This window comes from Heterocephalus glaber, unplaced genomic scaffold, assembly GCF_053883595.1.
Source record: "Heterocephalus glaber isolate CG9 unplaced genomic scaffold, H.glaber_assembly_v1.0 deba00001600, whole genome shotgun sequence".
Classification (NCBI taxonomy): Eukaryota; Metazoa; Chordata; class Mammalia; order Rodentia; family Bathyergidae; genus Heterocephalus; species Heterocephalus glaber.
This window is the reverse complement of record NW_028258372.1, coordinates 16,048,594-16,074,537: the sequence shown is the minus strand read 5'-3', so window position 1 is coordinate 16,074,537 and position 25,944 is coordinate 16,048,594. Positions and strand designations below refer to the sequence as shown.

At 33.8% G+C, this 25,944-nt stretch overlaps 1 protein-coding gene across 9 annotated transcripts in view; it reads right to left on the bottom strand.

Annotated features, from left to right (window-relative positions):
* Rasal2 (RAS protein activator like 2) overlaps nt 1–25,944 on the bottom strand; it is a 330,126-nt gene that overhangs the window by 139,216 nt on the left and 164,966 nt on the right. Inside the window, exon 1 of one of the 9 annotated variants that reach the window (XM_004853380.3) lies at nt 5,464–6,630. The exons of the other annotated variants lie outside the window; for them this stretch is intronic. Coding sequence (XP_004853437.1) covers nt 5,464–5,476 — 13 coding nt within the window. The 5' untranslated portion in view covers nt 5,477–6,630. Of the gene's footprint in view, nt 1–5,463; nt 6,631–25,944 lie in introns of those variants that run through there. 9 annotated transcript variants of the gene reach the window in all.

Here is a 25,944-nt window from a genome sequence, read left to right as displayed (position 1 = left end):
AGCATTCCAGTCTTGCTTTATTCTCACTGATGTGTGGGAGTTTCTTATGATTGGTATTAGCATTTTAAAATCTCTTTTTTTAGGCTATCACATAAAATATAATATGAGCAATAGAGACTAAACCTAAAAAGCCTTGAAACAGTTCCTGTTCTAATGTAACAACGGTTTGATAGGGAAAACAAGAAAAAGTCTACCTTTAAATATTAATTGAAATATAATGAAAAAGGTTTATAATTTCTCCCAAGTATGAAGAAACCTACTGGGACACTGTCATAAATCACAGCACTTTGGATCAATAAAGTAGCCCCACCTTTCAAGTTCACTATTTCTCATTAATTAAAATTTGACTGTCAAACATATTTTGCTGTTTATCCAAGATGTGCTTCTGAGAAAAGCTAGTAAATATTTGCTTGGATGCTCTTTTTAAAGAGAGCCAGATAAAAAGTTTAGCCGCTGTTTTTAAATACCTTTCATCCAAAACAAAACAAAAATACTGTCATCGAGGACTGACCTAAGCAGTCCTTCTAAGGCACAGAAGACAAACTGCTATATTTCCTCTAGAACTCTACCTTTTATACTCCAATAAATTTCTTCTTCATAGTACATTTTAGTCTTGTATAAGCTATGAAGTATTTCAATGAAAGACTAGTTTTCATTTCTTGTAATGACAGCAGTAACTCCTAGGATCTCTTCTTTACACCATGCTTTTAAAAATTATTAAAGACAGTCTACATCACTTCTTAAAAATAATAAGAGAATGGTATAGGCTACAATTTAGGGGGAAAAGCTACCTTTGTTGAAAATTTAACCTATAAACACCAACCATGTATTGAGTGGTCTTAGAGGGGAATGGGATGAGTAAAACCAAAAATAATAAAAAACATATTTGAAAATTTCATCAGTTATAGCTGTGCAAATATATACAAGTAAAATGATGCTATTCATAAAATATTACATTTATTATTTTAGGAAAATACAGGGACAGCTCACTGAGAATCGGAACCAAAAGGCTTCAAGAGAAATTTCAGGATATTTGTAGCAAACTATGTGGAAGATAAAGATTCGATTCATTAAAAATTTCCTTAAATTACAGTTATGTAACAGAGACAAACAAAAAAGCAGACCAAATACTATGTGATCCAATTCCCTTATCACATGTTTAGTTTCTCATATTTTGAAAACAATGCTGATAAGTATCCTATAACCACACCGAGCAAACTCTTAGAAATGAGCGCTTGGTACAGAAGAGATGATTATCTTTCCCTGTTAACAGATTTATTCTATCTTTACTGACCTTTGAACAAACCTAATTCCATAGTTTCACATAGGTTAGATTTTTTTTATGGCTCTTCTTATACTCACTTTGACATATCACTTCTCCTTTTTAAATTCCATTTTGTTTATGCACCTGGAATTTACTATTCTAGATGTTCCTGGAAAAGGGAACCACTGAAGTAGGAATCCAAATATCTTACCTTTCCTATCTGACTCAAGAGACCAGAAATCAAATCAACCATACAAACTTCATTAGAAGTATTTTAGCAAAAAAATTATGTTTTTTTTAAGTTTTCATATAACCTAAAGGTAGTATCTATGAATAGTTAACTATACAACAATGCTGTTATGTTTTTTCAAGACAATGGAATCAGCAACTTGTCCAACAGGTTATATCCTCAGTGACACCTGATCTGAATGACACCACTCCATGATGGCTGCTCAAGTTGATTACTTTCTAAGATGCGACATAAGAAGCAGCAACCAGAACCAGGTAGTTATTTCTTATCTTGAAAGGATACAAATACAAATATAAATACAAATCTAAACTAATTTTTCAAGGTGCTGTTTCAGCAATTCATTTACTCATAAAATACTGTAAATCTGAGAACAACAGAAATTTTTAGTTTCATAGAGTCAGATTATTCTGTGAAATAATGACACAATCTTCTTCTCATTGGTTCCCTCTTTACATGAATTCATAGTAAGTACCTTCAATTCTGACTTAATACTAGGGTCTGAATAGAGGGAAGAAAGGTACCAAAGAAGACAAAGACCTTTATTTTGAATTTTAATTGCTGATTCTGAAAGTCTCTCTTGTCAAGTACATACAAAGGAGGTATTCCCAGTGGCAATGCTTAAGTCTTCCATATACAAGCTAAGGCCACAGTCACAATTAAATGAGGAATTTGAGAAATCATTAGCACTTAAAACAACACCAGTAATAACAGAATTCACACTGCTCAGTCATGACACTCATTTTTTAAAATCACTTCACTAGGAGTAACAGGACAATGAGATGTAATTTTTTCCCTGTGATTCTGCACTAAGAATCATATTTAAGAAAATTTATGCAACTCAAGTATAAGAATAAGGTGAAACTTATTTCACATAGCCACCTGCTTTTCACTAGAACGGATACACAGAACACTGAAAACAAGAACAACCACTAGAGTACATGAAAGAACAGAAGAGAACAAAAAGAGTCTGCTCTAACACACTTCCTTTTTTAGAGACGGCTGAAGGTCAAGACTGGGAGTGGAAGAGGAAACACAATCATGTTGTCTACATAAAGGAGTACTTGGAATTTTGAGTGTATAACTAGGTAACTTTCATGAGTAAAGAATTCATTTGACAACTCAATGTTTTACATGTTCCATGTCAAGTCACTGCCCCTGGCCTTTTGCCTTTGTATTTTGCTTGAGGAGATTTTACTCTTAGGGATTTAACTAGAATATAAAACATGGAATTATACCCAAAAGGTAGAAAGTGTAGAACAAAAAGAGAAATGATTCCTTTGAGTCATTTTGATCAACTGTATATAAATATTTATCAGAAAAATGTTAATACTGTATCACAGAGCTTGTTACTACTGTCTTTGAAAATTTAATATACAAACCATACGGAGATATATGTATTTCATAGAGTGATAAAAAGGGGATGCTGTCAACAAAACACTGGTTAAAGGAAAATTATTTCATGTACATAGGAGTTTCTTTTTTCATAATACTCATTTTACTTTTCTTACTTCCTCATTCCATTTAAAAAATATCTTTAAGGCTGGGTGTGGTAGTGCACATCTGTAATCCCAGCACTCAGAAGGATGAGGCAGGAGGACTGCTACAGGTTCCAGACCAACCTGGACTACATAGTGAATACAAGGCCAGATTGAACTAATAGTGAACCCATGTTTCCCCGCCAAAAAATTATCTTTAGTCACAAAGTAGGTATTTTGTTATTGCTTTTCTTTACCCCACAAAGTATAAACCTGCAAAATCTGACAATCACATTCAGCAGAGAAAAGGAATATTTGTTTCCTATTATTTTTCTCTTTCTAATGCATGATAGTGAGTTTTATAATGACTAGGTTGGTTAATAAACTATTTCCTTTCAATGTAAGTCAGTAAATAACACCAATTTATTAATGACTATTGATTGTTCCTGACATTAGGAAATACATTCAGGCCAAAGGCCCCATCTTTATTTGTATCTCTTTCTATCATACAATGTAATGTAATATACATACGTATAACATGGCAGTCCTTCTACATACTTAAGGCAGTACATAAACTAAGAGATAAATCTAAGTTCTGTGGAATACAACATGAGTACTGTTAAGCTGGATACAGCATTATGTCCTCATTCTCACAGTCATCAGTCCTCTTATAAACAGTGTGCTTAAATAATGGATTCTCCAGTAAGACAAACAGTCTCTTGTTTCCTACTGGGTAGGGAATTCACTTTGCAATTTGGTTACCGAGATAGCCCAGAGCAGGACTGAAACTATTTCTTATAACTTACTGCCCATCTCACACAGACTTATAAATCAGTACTACACTTACGCAGACCCAGCCGAAAGCTGGAATGAGCAGGTCAGGTTTTAATACAAAAGAACAACATCCCTTCACTGTGCTTATAGCCAAATCAGGCTGACTTGTTCCCAGGAGTTGTAAAGAGCCATGACAGATCCTTTTGACAGTGGCTATCTTTACTATTTAGCTCATAAGAATAGTGTGGCCTCTCTCTTCACCACAATGGTCTCCAGAAAAATGGAAAGGGCAGAAACCTTTTTTAGAGACTAAATGAAAATATATGAAGACAGATGTTCACTGTTGGTCCTGACTCTCAAGATGCTCCACTTAAGTTATCCTCTAACACTTAATTCATGAGGTGAAGTAACAGAGGGCTTTTACAAATCCGGAGAAACAGAGTTGGATCTTGGATAAGATAGTAATTGATCTGAACAAATGAATACTTTAAAAATGCTACTTCATGCTTTTTTGAAGTAACATAGGAAAGACAGTGAATATGGAAGACTTTTTGATCCCAATTACAAGTTACAAGTACAAAAATGGATATTTACATATAGGAAATTGTTTACTAACTTATTGATTCAGAGACCACTAAGTTGTAAAGTCTTTAAAAGAAATTAAATTTGAGTTGTAATTTCATATACTGAAATTCAGAATTTGCTACATAAATAATTTATATAAAAGCAAACCACAAACTCAGTCATTTTCCTTAACTGAAAGCCATTTTTTCCTCAGGAATCTTTTTTATATAATTTTGGTTTGGGTCATGAGCATCTATCAATATTGATTTGATGGTAGCTATTCCTCACTATCTTTTTCCTATAAAGTTTCAGTCCAGATTTATAATTCATATTGTCTAATTCAAATAGAGTATAGATAAAATATAAAGTCTAAATATAATTGATACTGTTAACAAACTGGGAATTAGGAAATCCTGGTTTTTATTTCAATCTTGCTCCTTACTCTGATCTTAAGCAAGTACTAAACCCCTTAGATCTTAATGTTCTTGCTAAAAATGGAAAGAATGGACTGTAGATAATCTCTAAAAATCAATTTAAGATTTAATCTTCGATGAGTTAATCAGTTCAAGTTTCTAGCTTGTTATCTATTGGCAGATGATATTAAAACCTACCACTGACAAAAAGAACAAAGCCAAGTTTTTATTTGAATCCTCTTTCTGCTGCCTATGGATCCAACCTGTTGAACTTTGTGAATGACACAGATTTGTTATGTGCTATTGAGACTCAAGGAACACTGCTAGAATTTTACTGATGGTAAGATGTTCTGTTTTCCTCAGAAAGAAATGAGCTCTACTGGTTACCAGGCATCTTTATATTTCATATAGAAATTTGATGCAAATCCAGAAAAAGAATCCACTTCATATTATTAAAAGAACACGTAAATGTTGCAGTGTTAGTATTTTACTATGCTTATTGTCCTTTTAATCTCAGATGGCTATTCTTATGCAGGATTTTGTACTAGAATGTTGGCAGTTTCCACAGTTGTTTCTATGAATACACAATAATAAAAACCAATCTTTTTTTTTTAAAGAACAATAATCACAAAGTTAAATACTTATTGTATTTGCATGATAAAAACACATTCCCTTAAATATACAAAAATTGTAATTTCAGTCTCAGATTGTAGTGACTCTTACCTGGGGTCTGCATTCTGTGAAGTTTCCGGCTGTTGCTAACATGATCTTTCCGGCATGCCAGTCAGAAGCTCAAAACACTTTGTACTCGTCTGTGCTTGCTCTCATGTGCGCGCTCTCTCTCTCTCTCTCTCTCTCTCTCTCTCTCTCTCCCGCTTTTTGCTCTCACCCTGTGGCTCAGACAGTTTGGAATGCAGAAAAGCCAGAGCCAATGCCAGTCAAACTCAATCCACTCCTCCCTCTGTTCTTTTGCTAGAGAGCACTAAACAATAGCCACCCTTCCTACTCACTCACCACTCTCAATAGCACTGAGGGCAGACAATCTACTTTGGAAGAAGGAATGTGATCTACCAAACTAGGCAATTCATTTTTTCTATCTCAATGAGTAAGAGAGTGGATGTGTACTTCTGTGTGTTTTAAGAAGTGATTTTTTAAAAGTAATCTATTTCAAAATCCTGTTTTATGGATAGAAAAGCAAATTTCAGATATTCTTATTTTGAATGTTATTGTGCTGAATTAAAATGGAAACTCTTCAAAGTAGGAAAAACTGGGTAAACCTTACAGCTAATACAGACATAGAAGTCTGACATAGACATACACACACATATTACTCTCTTTTAAGCTACTACATCAAACATATCAACTTATCCTTGGAAATATTTTACATTTACAAAGGACACAAAAAAAGAAATGAAGTTTCTATTTCTCTAAAGCCCCTTTTTCCAGGTCTTAAATTAGAACTTCATTTAAAAAAATAATAAAAAAATAATTTTATAGGCTGAGTGATTCTACTAAACTAATTTTCTACTAGGTACAATGAAATTATAGATGATATCACTGTTCTTAGTCATCATATTAGTTTGTTTTAAAATCATATGTATTTCTAGTTTTTTTTCTCTACATTTCAAAAGTAGAAGGCAGGTCAACAATGTAATCTTCATTTCTGGTATGATGTCTAACACATTACACAGCTGCTTAGTTGCTGAGGTTAGCATGTCAGGATTGATCAGTTAAAAAAACTGACAGTTTGAACCACAGTGGACTCCATTTGCCACTTCAGGCAGCAGAACAGAACAGACATGGAAACAGTATCAATCAGTTAGCTACCATTTAATGAGAAGCTGACAGAAATCACATACACTGTACCTACTTGTCTATATTTAGGTATGTATGTATTATAAAATATATAACTCACTTATTAGATAAACATGTTTATGCAGGCATACATACATATACATATGTAAGTATACATAAGAAAGTACACATATCCTTTGTTTCTTTTCTGCTCCTAAGTCTCAATGATTGAAATAAAATTTCTCTTTTAATTTCAACATAATTTATTTTTTATTATCTAGTCTCATAATCCTTCAGGGAACATACTGCTGTACTACTGCATTTTCCTCTGCCTTTACTTTTGGTCTTGTTTCTACTTAAAATGAACTACTCTTTTAATCCTTATTGCTACTCAAATACAAATCAGGGATAGAAAAGTGCAAATAAAGTTAGACAGAAATAAACTGAGGGTCTGTCTATGAATACTACAGTCCACAGATTCCTACCCTGCCCAAATCATCAACAACCCCTGCACCTTCTTTTTACTAAAGGCAATACAAAGAGATATCTTTTTTTTTTTCTTTTTGGTACCAGGGATCGAACTCTGGACCTTGCGCTTGCAAGCCAGGTGGCGGAACCACTGAGCTAAATCCCTGGCCCAAAGAGACATCATTTTTAACTACTGTTTATAATTGATCTTAAAATAATACAAAGTACACCAAAATGATTTTTATGTATTAGTCCTCAGAAAAAGAAATCTAAGAAATAGGTCATGATTTCCATAATTATATTCAAGAGTTAGAACAGGGGAAAGTGAGTCTAAGTTACAGGGACAGAGGTTTCAGCTCAATAAAAGGAAATTAAGAGTCGCAGAAATATGGAAGTAGGTTTCTGAAAGATGTGTATGCTGTAAAAGATAGTGAGCCCTAATTCTTCCCACACAGGTTGTTCATTTGATGAATATATTCAAACTACATTACTAAACAATAATGGTATTCTGTTGATAAACAATTAACAATCCTTTCTCAAATGCCAAAAAATGTTCATCTGCAATCTCCAGTGTGAGGTTTTCCTTTTAAGTATTTTTAAAAATTTAGAACCCATTGGATCTGGGATTTAGCTCAGTGGTTCCGCCACCTGCCTCGCAAGTGCAAGGTCCTGAGTTCAATCTCCAGTACCAAAAAAAAAAAAAAAAAATTAGAAGCCATTCCTGTTTATTAACCTTACACCATTCAGTTTATTACCCAAAGAAACCAGAGAACTGTTAAGGAAACAATTTTTCTTAAATGTAAATATGATGTTACTCCATTATTCAACACTCTGCAAAGGCGATGATATACTATATTTAATTTCTATGCTAAATCTTTTTTACAAGTATGCATACCTATTTTTAATGCTCTGTTTTATGCCATCCAGCCCTGTTGTTGCTGCCTCTTTGTATGGAAGGCCCTTGCCGGCCAGATCTGCCTGTTATTCTCTTAGTTATCATTCAAAATCTAGATTTGAAATTATTTTCTTAGTATCTTAACTCATTTCCTGCCCAGAGTTAATCATGTTCTTTTCTGTATCTTTTTTTCTCACTCACTCTATTTTTTTCTTCATAGACTTCATTATTTTACTTTACCTAACATTATACAAGGCATTGATATTTAATATGTTTTTCCCCGCAGAAGTGAAGTACATCATGGGCATTAGGCGGAGGCAGTAACTTTGTCCTGTTTTTCATTTATCTCCAGAGCTTACGAGAGTGCCTGACATTAACAGGAGCTTACTAAGTGATAAAAAGATGAATGGAAGGAAAAAAGAATATATTTCACCTATCTAGATACTTTTTAAAGAAGTATCCAGGCTAAAGTGTACTTTGGAATAACTTGAAAACTTGACCATGGCATATCCATTTTCTTTTGTCAGAACTTAGCAATGGGTATACTGTGTGATGAAACAAAAACGTTTAAGGAATTCACCTCTGGCTTATGTGGTTTCAAGTACCCAAAAGAATTTAAATATCAAAAAAAGAGAGTTATTTCATTATTTACCCAAGTAGGATTTAGTTGTAAGAGATGAAATCTCTACATGTAGAAGTTGATTCTTGAAGTAATTTTTATCTTACTTTCACTGTCTCTGAACCCACAGCCATGTGCTGAGTTACCATAGCCAGGGGAAGCAACTTCTAATTTCTATTAAAGAGATCAATGAAATTTTAATCTCATACAGCACTAGGAAGTTCTCCAAAACCATGGAGGAGCATGGGTGTGCACCCCACTATTTAGCCATCAACTCAGGTTAGAAAGTAGCTGGAGTCCATTTCACCGAGAAAAATCTCTCAATGGTTCGAAACAGCTTCACAAAAGTTGGTGTAGTGTTTCTTTTTGGGGGGGGACTGGAGATCAAACTCAGGACCTTGCATGTGCCAGGCAGGCGTGGCGCCACAGAGCTACATCCCCAGCCCTGTTGGTGGAGTTTTTATCACACATTTACAGCACTAAGCACATGCTCATTTTGGATAGGTGAGGTTATTTAAGTAATTTATTTCTACAAATAAGCACTATGTTATTTGGCTTTACATTTCTCTCTGTACAGGAAATTAGGCAGAATTGTCTTGACTAAGCCATTTTATACAGACCTGACCTAGCAGTGTATTTAATATATGTTTATATTAGGTTAAACAGTGTGAAAATGTATGTTTATAAGTAAAAAAAATAATAAAGTCAAATCAGAGCTGAGGATGTAGCTCAATGGTGGAGTATGAGCTTCGCATATGAGAGGCCTTAGATTCAAACCCCCAGCCCTGCCCCACCCATCCAAAAAAGTCACATGTAACCAATGATCAAATGAATAATATATATTCAAACACCAAATGAATGGTTAAACTTGATGATTTTAAAGGTATCTTCTAGTTCTGGGATTCCATGTAATTCAACATAATTCAAACATAAAACATCATTAGTCGATTTCAATGCTTTGGTTACTAAACTGTTTTGCTTATCAAACCACTGTCCTCTTACTATTCATTAACACAGCATCCTGTTTTTGTCCTTCAAAGTTATTATAATTCATAATTTATTTATATATTATATGTCTATCTGCTCCTTATCCTGATGGATATTAAACTTCATGATGTCAGAGATTATATCCCTGTCTTGTTTATTGCTGCATCTGAAATGCTAAGTACAGTGCTTACCCTAGGTAGTAAGTGTTTAGTGAATATTTGAATAAACAAATGGTTTGAAAACAGGTAAAAGTAAACTCCTAGAGGTTATGTACAAGCTCCCAAATTAGTATCAGTAAGTACTGATTTAGTTGTTAAAAGGCTAGATTTTTTTTCTTGTTGTGAATCAGTGAAATAGTATATTTTTATGAATTTTGAAGAATGTAATTAGCTTATTTCCTCCATCCCTTATAAAAGAAATATTATGGAATTCTGATTTTGGTATAAGTATAGAATTCAGTGTGCCAGCCATTAAGAAATCCTGAACCATAAATGCACAATTTTCTGAAAATCAAAGAGCACAGAAAATTAGCTGGCTGCATATAATTAAAAATTACCTGCACGTCAATTTTACTTATCAAACAAATTAACAATCCGATAATACCTATCTTCTCATTTAAGTAGGAACACATCTCAACAGCAGGCAAGCTGAACTGTATACCAGACTGTTATTGTGCTGGCTCTTGCACTTATGGGTGCTCTGGTTTTGAAAAGCAGATTATTATAAATCCAGCATCTTCCAACCATAAACACAGTTTCGCTGAATGTCTCCCCATTAACCAGATTAGGATTCTGATGCTGTGGTCTTCCTACTGCATTCTTTTTGGAAAGCATAATAAAAAAAGGAAATTATTGTTTATAATGGGAATGACAAATGCCAAGATCACCCACTTATGCAGAAATGCCACTAAAATTTAACTTATTCATTTGTATATGATGGGACTACAACATAATATACATACATACATACTTTTATTCTGATAAAGAGGCATTATAAAGACCAGAATACATTTTAAATCAGATGGTTAGAATAGTATTTACAAGTATATAAAAGGCATATGCAAAATAAGTGACAATTATAACAGCCACAGTTTTTTGTCTTTATAAACTTCTGGTTAAAAATTTGGGCTTCACCTTATTCTTCCAGCTAATATGATTTAGTAGGGTGCATTTCCCTTTCTGGACCAGCAAGTAGTTGGGTCCCTCTTGTCAACTCAGGCTCTCATGTGAATTTTCAAAGAAAAATAAGCAAAGCCTATGTAGAAAAATACAAAGGAATCTTTTGATAGTTTTATTTCATCACATAAAGAAACTGCTGTGGTAAAAGCAATACTTATATATCTATGAAAAACTCAATAATAACAAAAAGCAACTAAAAGTATTTTGGAATGCTACTGGATACTAACACATACTATTTCTGAATGTGCTCACAGAGCCAGGGACATATTTGTGACATTGGCTCTCATTTTAAAAAGGAGCTCAAATTACATAAGGTGTTAAAAAACTCATTTTTTTCAGTAGCTTTAAAAATATATATGCTTTATTTTTAGGAGGTTGGCCTTGTTGATTTTCTGTTAAGCTGATCTGTCAAAACTAAAGGATTAGGTCACCTTTCTTGTATAAAACAGATGACACATCATTTTCAGTAAAAATAATCATTTGGTATCTGCTTTTACCTTAGTTTTAAATAATATTTGCAACTTTGGGCTACTGTTTCTATAAAACCTATTTAGGAAGAACATAGATTTTATGCTACAGCCAGTTCTTGTCATACTACTGATACAGAAACATATACATGAGCCAGGCACAGAGAAGCACGCTGTAATTTCAGCTATTCAGAAGGCTGAGGCAGGAGGATTTCAAGTTTGAGGTGAGACCCTGTCTCAAAATAAAAAAGGCTGGGGATGTAGCTCAGTGCCGAGACTCTGGATTCAAAACATATACTTGCGCTATATAGTTCAAAATACTACTGCAGATTGTCCATTTCACTCAATTTCTATTATCCTAACTAACTGATGCAAAGTGAAATTCAGCAGAACAAGAGATAAGCATTGAAAAAAGAAGAAAAAAGGAAAGAAAATTCTAACAGTAATTTCCTAGGAACAAAATTCTGAAATAAGACAACTTAAGAAATGAATGCTACTATTTTATCCATTTTACAAATAAGGAAATGGAGACACAGACAAGCTGAGTTAGTAACTTGCCCAAAGTAACAAAATGGTAGAATTCATCTTTCTTTTGGTTCTGGAGTGTTTTCCCTTAACCACTATGGTACACTAAACTAAACTACTTTTCCACATTTATCCACTTTAGTTTTGGGGGTTCTTTTCTTCTTCACAGCTAAATACAGGAGTATTTTCTATAACATTATTAACTTCATAAAGGGCCACCTGCCTTGCAAGCGCAAGGTCCTGAGTTTGATCCCCGGTACCAAAAACAAAAACAAAAACACAAGGAGCTGGCATATTGCTCTAGATCTGGTTTATCAGCAGCTGCTTCTTTTCTTCAGCATATGTTAATCCAGATGCAGAACAATAAACAGAATTTGCAAAAGAACATTCTACTTATGTGCTTTTAGATTTATTTTGGCAACTGGAGAGAGGTTTCACCCAGAATCTGAGAGGCAGGTACTTGAAAATCGATCATTTTGACTGATAATGTGTGAGCAGTTTCTGAACATCTGTGTCTTAGGGGGGCCGAAGAGAAGGAGACCATTTTTTTTTCCTTTCCTGTTTTTATTAAAAGGAGATGAGAATACAAAACCTTGGTGACAAATTGTGTGTTCTTGGGAAGAATATCAACTCAAAGACTGAGAGGACCCTTTTCTCAATTCAATGATTAATTTTTCCTTCTCCATTTTTTTTCAACATATTTGAAATAATTAAACAAACCAAGAAATTTAATCAGATCCAAAGAAAGACAGAGAAGGAAAACCAACATAACAGTTTTTTCTATGTCTGCAAACAGCAACAGTCTCTTTCTATATTTTTTTAAAAATGACTACACATTCCTTCCCACTAAATAACTATAAACTAGATAACTTGGATAATAAATTTTTTTTTGTAAGGGTGTAGAGGTTCAGACATAGACAATGTCAGAAGACCCAGGAGTACAGAAATAAGCACTTCTGGCACTACTTACAAGGTAATATTAGCAGGTGACTGAGCATAGTGCTTAAGAGGACAGACTTCAGGGCTAAATTCCTAGGTTCAAATAATACCTACGCCATTTACAGATCTTGGACAAATACTGCTTCAGTTTAAATAAGTATTAACAAACAAACAAACAGATAATAGCAATACTTACTTCATAGGGTTACATGAGTAAATACTTTCAAAGCACTTAGAAGAGCACTTGACTCAAATAACTACATAAACATTTGTGGAGCAAAATGAAATGAAAATATTATTAAGGGTAAGGGAGCCAAAAAAGGTGAAAAAGAAAATGAGAACAATTTTTAACATTCATCACTGACTGAAAAGAGTATTCTGTCCCTCAAAATCCTGACTTACTTCTTTGCTATGATTTTCTTTACAGATCCCTTCATTCACCAGAACCTACAAGCTAGTATCACCTTAGATTCTCTGTATTTTTTTCTTTTCCTCCAATTTACAGAAACATTTATTGTTTTCACCAGAAAACACTTTTAATGTGTTCACTGCCTGGTTCAGAGTACAGGCCAGTGTAATTACAGCCATGTAAAAAAGCTGTCAAAAAGTATTTCTCTCTTTTTTTGGGGGGTGGGTACGGGGGATCAAATTCAGGACCTTTCATTTGCGAGGCAGGTAGTGGCACCACTGAGCTAAATCCCCAGCCCAAAAAAGTATTTCTCTTTACCAGGAGTACTGCTCAATCTTTCATTCCATCCACAGAGACTATTAGAAATAAGACACTACACACCCTGCAGCATCATCATATATCCCTTGATAGGAAAATGCTGAGATCATAAATCTTCCAAGAAGTGCAAATGGAATCCTTTTGTGAAATAATTTTCAGTTAGAGAGATAGGACAGTAGTTTGCAGAATCCTGGATATATATTCCAAGTGCATCATTAAGAAAAAAGAATGCATCACTTGGGTTCCTCGTATTATGGTCTAATTAGTAATTACTAGCCCAATTCTCTAAATTTATCCAGTCATACAATTTTGAAAAAAGATTTATGCAGGGCTTACTAGTCACTTGATAAGAATATTGTAGTAATGTGGAACTGTAATACACTATAGTGCCTTAACTTCACTATTCAACAATATTTATCTTCTTCCTCTATAATGACTGATTATATAAGGTAATGTAGTCATTAATATAGATAACCAAGATTTAATGAATGTAAAATAAATGATAATCTAAATTCTGCTAAAACTGAGTATAAATATTTCTACTTTGTTGATAGTAAAAAGAATATACAAAGTAGTTTAAGGAAAGAATGGTAAATTTCATCCAACAAATTAATTTTTTGGAGTGTTCTTAATTTCCTCTTTTTTTTTTTTTTTTTGGTACTGGGGATCGAACTTGGGACCTTGTACTTGTGAGGCAGGTGGTGGAACCACTGACATTATTATTGTTTGTGGCATTTTTGAAAAAGAAAAGTGTTGTTCTCACTAAAGATATGGAATCTTGAATATGGTCATAATCGATAAACTATGTATAATGTAGTATGTTAAAAAAAGCCTGAAATTGCAGTACCCTACTTAAAAATTGGATAGATTTTAAAAGTACTTATATATGGGCTGTTTGAAACTCAAGATATTTTTTCTTACTGAAAATACAGCAAAACTTGCAGAAAACAAGAAACTAATGTTTAATGAGTACCTACTACATGCTAGCAATCTGCTAGGGAACTTGTATCTAATATATTTTACAACTCTATGAAATAGTAACTAGTTTGCTGATTCTGTACATTTGTAAAGGCAAAATTACACATTACCTTTACCCAAGTGATATAGTACATTGTGAAAAAAAAATCAACATTACTTAAAATCAAATAGGCTAATAAAAAATAGCAACCTTATAATTTACCACACCAAAGGCAATCTCCTTTAACTTTTAGCTTTTTCTACTGGCATTTATTACAAGGTAATACTTTTTATTTTTCCTGATTGCTTTCTTTTTTTCAGTTTTTATTTTTTATTAGGGTATGTTTGCAGTACATAATGATTATATTCGTTATGGGGAGTTGGTACATGTATATAATACTTTCAATTCCTTTTTTGTTCCACATCCTCTCTCTTTCCTCCTCCCTCCATCCATTTATTGGTCCCCCTCCCATTTGAAAAAGATCTGTTTATTTCATATTATGTATCTTTAACTTTGTTCTTTGTTTATATTACATTCTCTTATAAGAGAAACCCTGCAATATTCAAGCTTGTGTGTCTGATTTCACTCAACATTATGGTCTCAAGGTGCAACCATTTTCCTACAAATGACTCGTTTGTCCTTCTTTATGGCATTGTAGTGCTCCATGACGTATAAATGCAACAGTTTTTCTATCCATTCATCTGTTGATGGACATATAGGCTACTTCCAAGATTTAGCCATTATAAATTGTGCTGCTATAATCATGGGTATAATAATTTTATTTAAATATTTATATGTAGTCATATATTACTTAGAAATGTTGAGATAAATTGAGAAACCTGAAAGTCTTCCATCTTTTTCCCTAGTTTGGATTGGATGCTCACTTACTCAGCTCTCAATCATCTATTCAGCTGCCTGCTAGCTTAGAAATCATGTTGAGTCAGAATTTAAAGGGCACTGTTTCATGGTCTCAGGTTCTAATTCTACTTTCAAGAAGTCAGATATCTTTAATTCCAACACTCTGGGAGGCTGGGGCAGGATTGAAAGTTTGAGATCAGTTTGGGGGAACTTAGACCCTGTTTCAAAAAATAAAAAAGAAAAGAAAGAAAAAACAAAAAAAGAGGAATGCACATGTAGCTTAGTGTGAAGACCCAGGGTTAATCCCCAATACTGGAGGAAAAAGAAAAAAAAGATGCCACTCTTGTTTGACTCCTTTATAGAGTACTTTTATTTCTGTTTTAAACACTTTTTCCCCTACTACTGAGGACTGAACAGAACATTTGCATTGGGCTACAACCTCAGTCCTATTTTTAAATTTTGAGACAGGATCTCACTGAGTTGCCAAACTTGTGATCCTCCTGTCTCAGCCTCCTAGATGGCTGGAATTACAGGAGTGCCCACCGCACTGGCCAATTTCTTGTCAGTTTTAGGAAATTCTCATTACAGATGTCCTAAAATTTCCCAAACATGGTCCCTGAAATGGGTCTTTTATTCATTATGCAGAGTACTTTGTAGGCCCTTTAAACTGGAAATCCATAACCTTTATTTGAGGGTTCTGGAACATTTCCCTTCAGGTCTTCACCAAATGTCTCTCTTAGTTAGGCTTTTTCCTCACCATCGCATATGAAATAACATTCCTTTCCCCCTTTCTCCACACATCCCTCCTAGTTCCTTTCACTCTACCTTATTTTTTCTCCATTGCACTTCTCACCAAATGACATACTTTATAATTCTTTTTGGTTTTTTTTTTGGTACTGGGGATCGAACTCGGGTCCTTGCACTTGCGCAGCAGACGGTGAAACCACTGAGCTAAATCCCTGGCCCTAAATGACATACTTTAAAGTTACTTGTTTTTGCCAGTCTACTCCCACTATAATGTAAGCTCCGTGAAGGTGGGGCATTTTTGTTTCACTGTTGACTACTTTGAATGCTTTGTTCATACATGGTGCAGGCCAGAATACTGTATGTCATATAATAGGGATTTTAAAGATCTAATTGAGGAAGGAAAGGTACTCTCCAGGGAAGGGCAATATGCTAAAAGACTGATTTAGGGGGAAAAAAAATCTAGCTGGGGAAGGGAAAAGAAGAGAGATACATCTCATAGTTATCAATTACTATTTATAAGTCATTCTTCTTTCTTTTTTGGTATTTTTGAGGCAGGGTTTCACTATATGGTCCAGGCTGGCCTTGAATTTGGGACAATTTTCCTGTCTTAGCCTCTTTAGTTCCAGGAATACTGGTGTGTGCCACCAAGCCCAGCTTAGAAGTCATTTAAAAAACCCAAATAGCCTATCAGTAGTTGTTATTTCTATATAGAGCTGAGAAGCACCATAATAAATTGAGTTGAAGTCATATAGACATGAGTTTGAATTCTGGTTCTACCACTTATTATGCACCTCCCACACACACTTTATAAAAGGAGGACATTAACCGCATTTATTTCAGACTGCCAGAAGTGAATGAGACAGTGCTCATTCAGAACTTAGCATTATTCCTATTTTGTCATCACTATCTCTACCTGTCACACTTTCTATTGTTTCTCTACATTAGTAACTATCATTTATTTTTAAAATACAAAAGAGATAGATTTGAGATGGCAATCAATGATACTAAGAAATAGGAAGAATCATCTAGATATTTGCAATTAACATTAGATATTGTATCCTAAAAAACATGATAGGAGATGAAAATAAAGTTGAGCAGCATGACAATTATCTAACAATTTGTTGAATTTACTGAAAAAAAGTCTATTAGTTTCCTAGGGATGCCATAATAAATCACCACTAACTGAATGGCTTAAAAACAACAGAAATTTATTCTTATAAATTTTTAGAGGCCAGTAGTCCATAATCAAGGTGTAACCAAAACCACTTCCTCAGAAGGCTACAGAAGAGAATCCTTTTTTGCCTTCTTCAGTTTCTAGTGGCTTTAAAGCCACCAGTCACACATTCCTTGGCTTGTGTCTATGCACCTCTAATCTCTGCTTCTGTTTTCATAATGTCTTCTCTTGTCTGTGTATTCTCCTCTTCCATTTTAGGACTTGTGCCATTGAATTTAGGGCCCATCTAGACATTCATTGTACTCATCTTGAGAGCCTTAATTTAATTACATCTGCAGAGTTCCTTTTTCTAAATAAGGACACATTCCCAGTTCTGGGGATTAGGATGAAAACGTATCGTTTCAGAAGCCATCATAATTCAAAATTTTGTTTTTCTGTTGGATTATATATTGTATAGTCCAATAGATTTTTTATACTTTTTTTCTAGATACAAGAATCAATAAGTTTTTCTTCTTGTCAATTATGCTTTCAGAGTCAACAATAAGTGTTTTTTTATTAATTGCATTCTTCTTGGAATGGTTTTTTTCTTTATATCTAAGATTCTAATACAAAAAGACTTTCTAGACTCAAGTTTGCACCTTTTAACCTAACGTGCTGTGGTATATACGTATAGCCTCAGCTACCTAAAAGGCTGAGGCAGGAAGTTTACTTGGGCACACAGGTTTAAGACCATCCTGGGCAATATGGCAATACTCCATTAAAAAAAGAGTTCCTGGGCCGGGGATTTAGCTCAGTGGTTCCGGCACCTGCCTCGCAAGCACAAAGTCCCGAGTTCAATCCCCGGTACCAAAAAAAAAAAAAAAAAAGTTCCTACTTTGAATGGATAATAGGAAATGCTGTGTTTTTAAGATGCTACAAAGGGGAAAAAGTTTTTGCCAGCTATTCCTCAGATGGGACTAATTTCTAGAATATATAAAAAACTCAAAAGAATTAGACCCTCCCAAATAAAAGACCCAATCAAAAAACAGGCAAGTGAAATACAAATGGCCAGTAAATATATGAAGACATGCTCAATATTGCTGGTCATTGGAGAAATACAAATTAAAACAACATTTAGATTCCATCTTACCCCAGAAAGTAACTGGCACCACCAAACAATAAAATAAAAACAAATGCTGGAGGCCACAGGGGCAAAAACAAACTTTTAAATTGCTGATGGGAATATAAATTAGTATAACCACTATGGAAATCAGTGTGGAGATTCCTCAAAAAACTAAAACTAGAAATTCCATTCAACCTAGCTATTACCCTTCTATGCATCTTTCCCAAAGAGTTAAAGACATCACATTACAGTGATACATGAATACCCATCTTTACAGGAGCACAATTTACAATAGCTAAATATTACAAGTGGCCTACATGTCCATCAACAAATGAATGGAAAAGAAAGAAAATGTGGTATTTTTATATCTAATGTACTACTCTGCCATAAAGAAAGATAAAATTGAGTCATCTGTAGAAAAATTGATGCACCGTGAGATTATAATGTTAAGTGAAATACAGATGTGTTACATACATGTAGCAACTCCACACAAAGAATGTAAACATCATGTATTGCAAACATGTACTAATAAAAAAAGATGCTACGAAGAGGCCTTCAATGGTAATATTTTTTTTGGTACCAGGGATCAAAGTTGGGACCTTGCGCTTGCAAGGCAGGCACTAGAACCACTGAGCTAAATCCCCGGCCCCTCAATGGTAATATTAAAAGTTCATTCAATTTAGAGAAGAAATATTTAAGTTAGAATGAATTTAAGTTAGAATGAGGTTATTCTATTTACCTGAATAATATCACTACATCAAACTTGTGCTATAAAGGCCTTAGAATACTGATATACTACCATCTTAGTTTAAACCACAGAGATAATGCAATGTTTCTGATCATCTGTAGACAAGAAGAATCACTTAAAATACCTGACCAATAACCTGTATAGGAGAGAAGAGAAAATAGAGAACACAGGAGAAAAAAGGCACTATGGTGAAGAAAATACAGTTAATTAGATAATATTTTCTGAGACAATAACTTTTGGTACAATTACCAATTCTAAAATAGCACAGCATTATCATTAATAAAGTAGAAATAGAATGAGGCAGGGTAGCAAATGCCTGTATCCCAGTTCTTGGGAGGCTGAGGCTGGAGGATTGCTGTGAGTTTGAGGCCAGGCTGGGCTGCACAGTGAGTTCAGGGCCAGTTTGAACTACATAGTAAGACCCTGTCTGAAACAAAACAAAGTAGAAATTGATAAAATAAATTTTGAAAGACAAATATGTACTAAAAGATGACTTTTTAGAGTCTACTAATATTCCTTTTGAACATCCATTCATTAATTTTATTTATTAACAATGAATAAAAGGGTAGGTTTGTCAATGAAATTTTGTATTTATTCTTATTCCCTGATGGAAACTGATACAACATACTTTTGTTTGATCTATGGTTCACCATTTCTAATGTGAGAATGAATAAACCAGCCTTTTATATTAGTACATGAGATTCTGCAAAGTTAATTTTCTTTAATTGTGAGATATATCAACTAAAAGGTATTATTAGGGCATACATATAACATAGTTAAATTCATTGTCAAGACTTTGGAAAGCTTAAGAAAATATACTAATTTATTACCAGGTAAGTTATAAAAACTTATTTTTTACCTAAAACCCTGTATCATTGATGGCCAACATTAGATGAGGCCAAATTTTCTTTCTCCTATTCTGCAAAAAGTTGCTTTTCTGGGAGCCATATCTATCACTACAGAACTTTCTACCTTTTAGTGGCTATTTCAATCCAAGTGTTATACACATTGCTAGTAATATTCTACTTTAAATGCATTTTTCCTCTACTTTATTTTCAACCCCACCAATGTATTATTTCATTAATTCTATCCCTAGTTGATTTGGCTCCTAATGTATACATCTAAACATTTCTCTATAATTCCTAGTTTTAAAAATTAATTACAAAAGATTTGATAAAATTTTTACTCTGATGGCACTTCTCTGATTAAAATACAGAAGAAAAAGACCCAACAGCCTTTAAGTGAAAAAAAAAAAAGAACTGAAATGATCTTTCCTCTATTACCAGTTGTGTTTCTTATTCAGTCACTTTTACTCCTTTCCCTTACAGTGAATTCATGTTCTTTTCACTCTTTTCCACCCTGAATTTTTCCTGTTATTCTCTACTCTCTAGAGAAAGAGAATGATAAAGAGAAAATAACAAATTTGTAAGCAGAAAGAAAAACATGAAATAGATGGAAATTTCCTTTGTGCTATATTAAATATCAGTTAAAATGAGAGGGGTGTTAGCATGCAAATATCTGAAGGCAACAGGAAAGAAAATAGGCTATAAGTTTAAGAGAAATAAAAGTAATTAGAACAATCCAATGAATACACACCTTTATGAGGAACTAGGGAGATTTCTCTGCTAAGTCCTGCTACTATAGCGATCAGCTGGCTGGTGGACACCAAGTAGATCACAACAAGATAAATGCCTCATCCCTGGAGTCAGCTCCAGCCCATTTTGCACATACCCAAACTAGATTTTCCACCAACTGGATTTATAAATCCTTCTGTTTGGAATACAAACTAAAAAGGCTGTGGTAAGCAGTTTAGGAAATCTTGGATTGGGGTGGGGCAGTATTTGGCTACTTTTACTTAATTTATCTGAGTATATATCCGGAAGAGGTTCTGGGATGTCAAAGGCCCAGATCAAGTCTCTAAAATACATCTCAAGATGTATTATAAAGAACCCCACTGCTCTCTTTCTACGCTTATTATGTAACAGATGTAACAGACTGGAGCTCTAGAGCAAAAGATTTTGTAAAACTGTGCAAATGAAAATGGAAAATTATGGATTTTATTATTTTTCTGATACTAGGGGAAATTTCAGTGGTAGATGAAACCAGGTATCAGGGTAAAGAAAAACAATTAGGTAATAAGCACAGACAAACTTACATTTTAGAAGATTAGTGAAAAAATGAGATAGCCATCAAGTGTCCTAACTTGTAAAATGTTTAGAGAGCCAGTTGATGCACTGAAAATTTTAGAATGTGCCTGTTACTGAAGATGGATATTAACTGAGTCAATGAACAAGAGCATAATTGGGAATAACTCTTATCTTAATTCTTGTACCTACTCCTTAAGATGAACGTAGCATTATGTACTGCAAGCATGTACTAATAAAAAATAGAAAAAAATTGGGAATAACTCAAGTACGTTGTTTTGGCTTTAGCTTATTGAGCTTCTATACTGAGTAAATTTTGGGGATCAAATAATTAATTTTAAGTGGAGAAAGCTGCTTTTAGTTCTAAAAGTATTTATTATGCCAATCATCTCAAATCAAAGAGGATGTTACAACTAGTATTAAGTACAGAACTTAGGTTTACTTCACAGGGAAACCCTAAAAATCCTGGCCCTCAGTAAAAAAATAACAAGCCAGACACACTGAAGAGTAATTTCCTTAATGCTGGGGTAGAGGAAGGTAATGAAAATCTTAATATAAGGGTAAAAACTAGAGTGTTACAAAGTAGTCTGAATTAATAAAAAAGTAGTATGCAATACAATACTTGTCTAATAACCCTGTAGTTCATATTTTATTTACCTAGTTTTCTTACAGATAACTGGCTAATTTACAATCTGAAGTGGGAAACTAGAACTCTCTTAAGAGCTAGAAGAAAACTGCTTTGATAATAAAATATTATTTACTAGGCTTATGGCTAATACTGCTTGGAAACTATGAAATAAAAAAAATTATAAATGACTTTCTGATGTTCTTTTGAATTTTAATTATCTAACACCATAAAAATATTCCTAACCAAGGTAAAAATTAAAGAAAAAGAAACCCTCAACATTCTCAGATTTCCTCATGTGGAAAAGGGGACCATGACTCTTAGGAGACCTATATAGAGGAAGTTCTTATATATTTTACTATTATGGCCTTTGAGCTGGAAGAAATGTAACCAAAATGATTTATCACAGCCACAGCATTTATGTTCCACAGAAAACTTGTTCTCCGGTATTCTTTCAGCTAAGTTTTATCTAACAAACAGCCAGGAGAAGAAAATATCCCTTATAACATTCCTGAAACATGATAGGTTATTTTTATATAATCTATTAGATTATAATAATCTCATTTAAAATGTCAAAACCTTTTTAGTCTTGTTCAATTAGATTCAGTTTCTCTTCTTACTATAGATAAGTAAAAACTAAGCTGTCCTAAAGCTTATCCTACTACATGAGTGAAGAATAAGAAGAGACTTGGCTAATTTTAAAACAGTACATGTTAGTAATGTGAAACCCCAGGGTTGTCATCAATATACCCTTCCTTACCTAAGATTTTATTCAGTTTACTCACTTTCTAAAATATATCATAAAGAACTGAAATATACCTTCAGTATAAGTAGATTTCTTCTTTCTTTTTCCTTTCTCACCTTTCTTATTATATTTATTGATATTATTGTCATTATCACTTAAGAATATGAACCTATTCATTTGTTTAAAAATTAAAAGGTTGGGACCGGGAATTTAGCACAGTGGCTCTGCGCCTGCCATGCATGCACAAGGTCCTGAGTTCAATTCCCAGTATCAAAATAAATAAGTAAAAGGTTAAAAAGTGTTATATAATGAACTCCACAAAGAATGGCTAGCTTCAAGAAATGAAATAATAACAAATTCTGGAGATACTATGAGAGAAAAAGGAACCCTTCTAGATTGTTGGTGGGAATGTAAACTAGTACAACCATTATAGAAAATCTGCATGAAGATGCCTCAAAAATCTAAAACTAGAAATTCCATTCAACCCAGATATTTTCCTTCTAGGTATTTTCCTGAAAGAGTTAAAGACATAATATTACAGTGATACATGCATATCCATGTTTATAGCAGCACAATTCATGATAGCTAAATCTTGGAAGCAGCCTATATGTCCAACAACAGATGAATGGATAAAGACAATGTGGCATTTATACACAATGGAGCACTACAATGCCATAAAGAAGGATAAACTTGAGTCATTTGTATGAGGATGTACCTTCAGATCATAATGTTATATAAAGTGAAATAGATGAGACACACGAGCTTAACTATCATGTGGTTTCTCTTATATGAGAAACCCAAATTACAAATAAAGAGCAAACTAAAAGATAGATGATAAGAAAAGGAAAACATTTTTTTCAACTGGGGAGGGGACTAAGAGATTGAGGGAGAAGAGAGGGAGGGAAGGGAAAGGGACCAAAAAAGAATTGAGATAAGTTATGTACATGTATCAACTCCCCCCGAGGAATCATTATGTACTGCAAATATGTCCTAACAAAAAATAAAAACTGAAAAAGTGTTTTATAATGAAAAGTGAATCTTCCACTGCAATCCACTAGGTCTCTAGTTCTTTTCTAAGAAACAGTCACTGTTAAAAGTATTCTTCTGCATGGTTCTGGAGTTGTCTATGACACCTTTGCATGTACACACACACACACACACACACACACGCTTGTATGGATATATTTGTTACACAAATCACAGTATAACATACATATGCATTTCTGCACCTGCTCTCTCCAACTTAACATTGTATTTGGAAATTGTTTCATATTAGTGCACATGGAACTACTTTTTTATTTTACAGTAACCCACTATATGAATTTAACATACTTTATTTAAATAAGCTCCTACGGATGGATATTTGGACTGTGCCTACTTGTGTTATTACAAATAATAATGTAATGACCGTGTGAGTAGGTCTGAAGGACAAATCTCTAGAAAACAGGTGCATATTTTTCATAAACTACATCCTTGCAAAGCTGCCCTATGAAGAAAACAGTTTGGCATTAATAAACTACAATTCTCATTTTCTTCTATTCTTTCAAATACACATTTTCATCTTTCCTAATCGCATAACTCATTACAGTTTTAATTTGCTTTTATCTGACTATAAATTATGCACAGCATCTTTTCTTCTGTTAAAGTGGTACTTTACTTTTCTTTCCTGTTCATGGTATATGTCCCATTATTTTTAAAATTTAAGTTTATATTTATTAACAAAATTATGTAAGCCAGAGGCCGAGGATTTAGGTCAGTGGTACCGTGCAACCACAACGTCCTGAGTTTGATCCCCGGTAATGAAGAAAAAAAAATTATGTAAGGAATTTACAAGGCTTAAAAAAAAAAAATGGCAATTCTTATTCCCTAAAGCAACTACTTTTATTTCTCAGTCATTTTTCAGGGAATTATCATCACATATTAAATAATATGGCTGTACCAATATTTAAAAAGTTTTCCATTTTAGACATTATTGACTTTGACTTTTTCCTCCTCCATTACCATGCCAGTTAGTGTACGCACATCCTAGTCTCTAACCTCCTTATTTGGTTAGTTACATAGTAATTCTGTTGAGGATAAACTTACAACTATATATGCTATCTAGGCTTTAGCCACAGAGTAAATTTTATGTGTAATATAGCAAATCGGTAAGAAGCATAAATACTTACAGCAAACTGCTTAGGTTCAAATTCTGTTTTTGTCATTTACTTGCTGTTTAGTTATTTAGGCAAGTTATTACTCAACCTCTCTGCACCGTGGTTTACTTATTTATAAACATAATAACAGTATCTATCTTATGGGTTTACAGCTGTTTAAAAATCCATAGTATGTAAAGTGCCTGATATGTAAAAAAGCACATTCTTCATGTTTTGAAGGTTTTTTTTTTAGTTTCTCTATAGATGTTGTCTGATTACTCATTTGGTTGATTTCTATGTCCTGGTTCCTAATTTAGCCCCACATTTCCTTCTTGTTTAAATGCACTCAGCTCTTATATCAATTTTGTCTTCTTCGAGAAATCTTATGTACAACCTTTCTGAGCAGCTCCAGTCTGATTGGTTATACTCACTCTATACTTTGTACAGAGCTGTTTAACTCAGTTCTTTCTGTAAGAGAGAACTCTCCTGAGAGTTCCCTTTGTCTCTCCCCCGTGCTGGATTTCCCGTCCTCATCCTCAGTGCAGCGGATCTTCTACTAGCTTCAGGAGAAATGACGTGTAGGAGGTAATCTTTTTAAAGCCTTGCATGTCTGAACATGTATTTGTTATCCTGTGACTAATAGCTTATACTTAAATACAGAATTCTAGGTTGAAAAAGTTTTTTCTTCAGAATTTTGCAGGCATTCCTGGTTGCTTTCTGATACTGCTAATAGGAAGTGTGAAGCCATTCTGTCTGATGTCTGATTATTAGTATGCAATCTCTTTTCCCTTTCTTAAGAAGTTTGTAATGCTGTCTCTGTCATCAGAGACAATCTGATATTTCATAAAGATGTACCTTGTCACAGGAACTCAGTAAGTCCTTTTAATTTGAAAACTCTTTTATGTTAGTAATGCAAAATTATTTTGTTAATGTTTTCCTTCCCTTTTTCTGAAACTCGCTATTTTTTTTTGTTCAGCTTCCCAGGCTGATCCTCTAATAATTTTACTTTTCCTCTCCCTCTCTGCTTCTCTGCTTTCCCAAATTTCACCTTCAACTTTTCCACTGAGTTTTGTTTTAAAATACTTAATCTTTGACTGACACAGTATTTAAACATATTTATGAGGTACAAAGTAATGTTGATCCATGCATACATTGGGTGGTGATCACATATCTCTCACCTTAAGAGTTTTACCTTTTCTTTATGGTGAGTACATTGAAAATCCTCTCTTCTGACTATTTTGAGATATGTAATGCATTACTATTAATTATATTCATGCTGCTGTGCCATGGAACATCAAAACTTACTCCTCCCATCAAACAGTAATGTACCTACTGAACAAACTCAAGCCCCACAATGTCGCCACATACT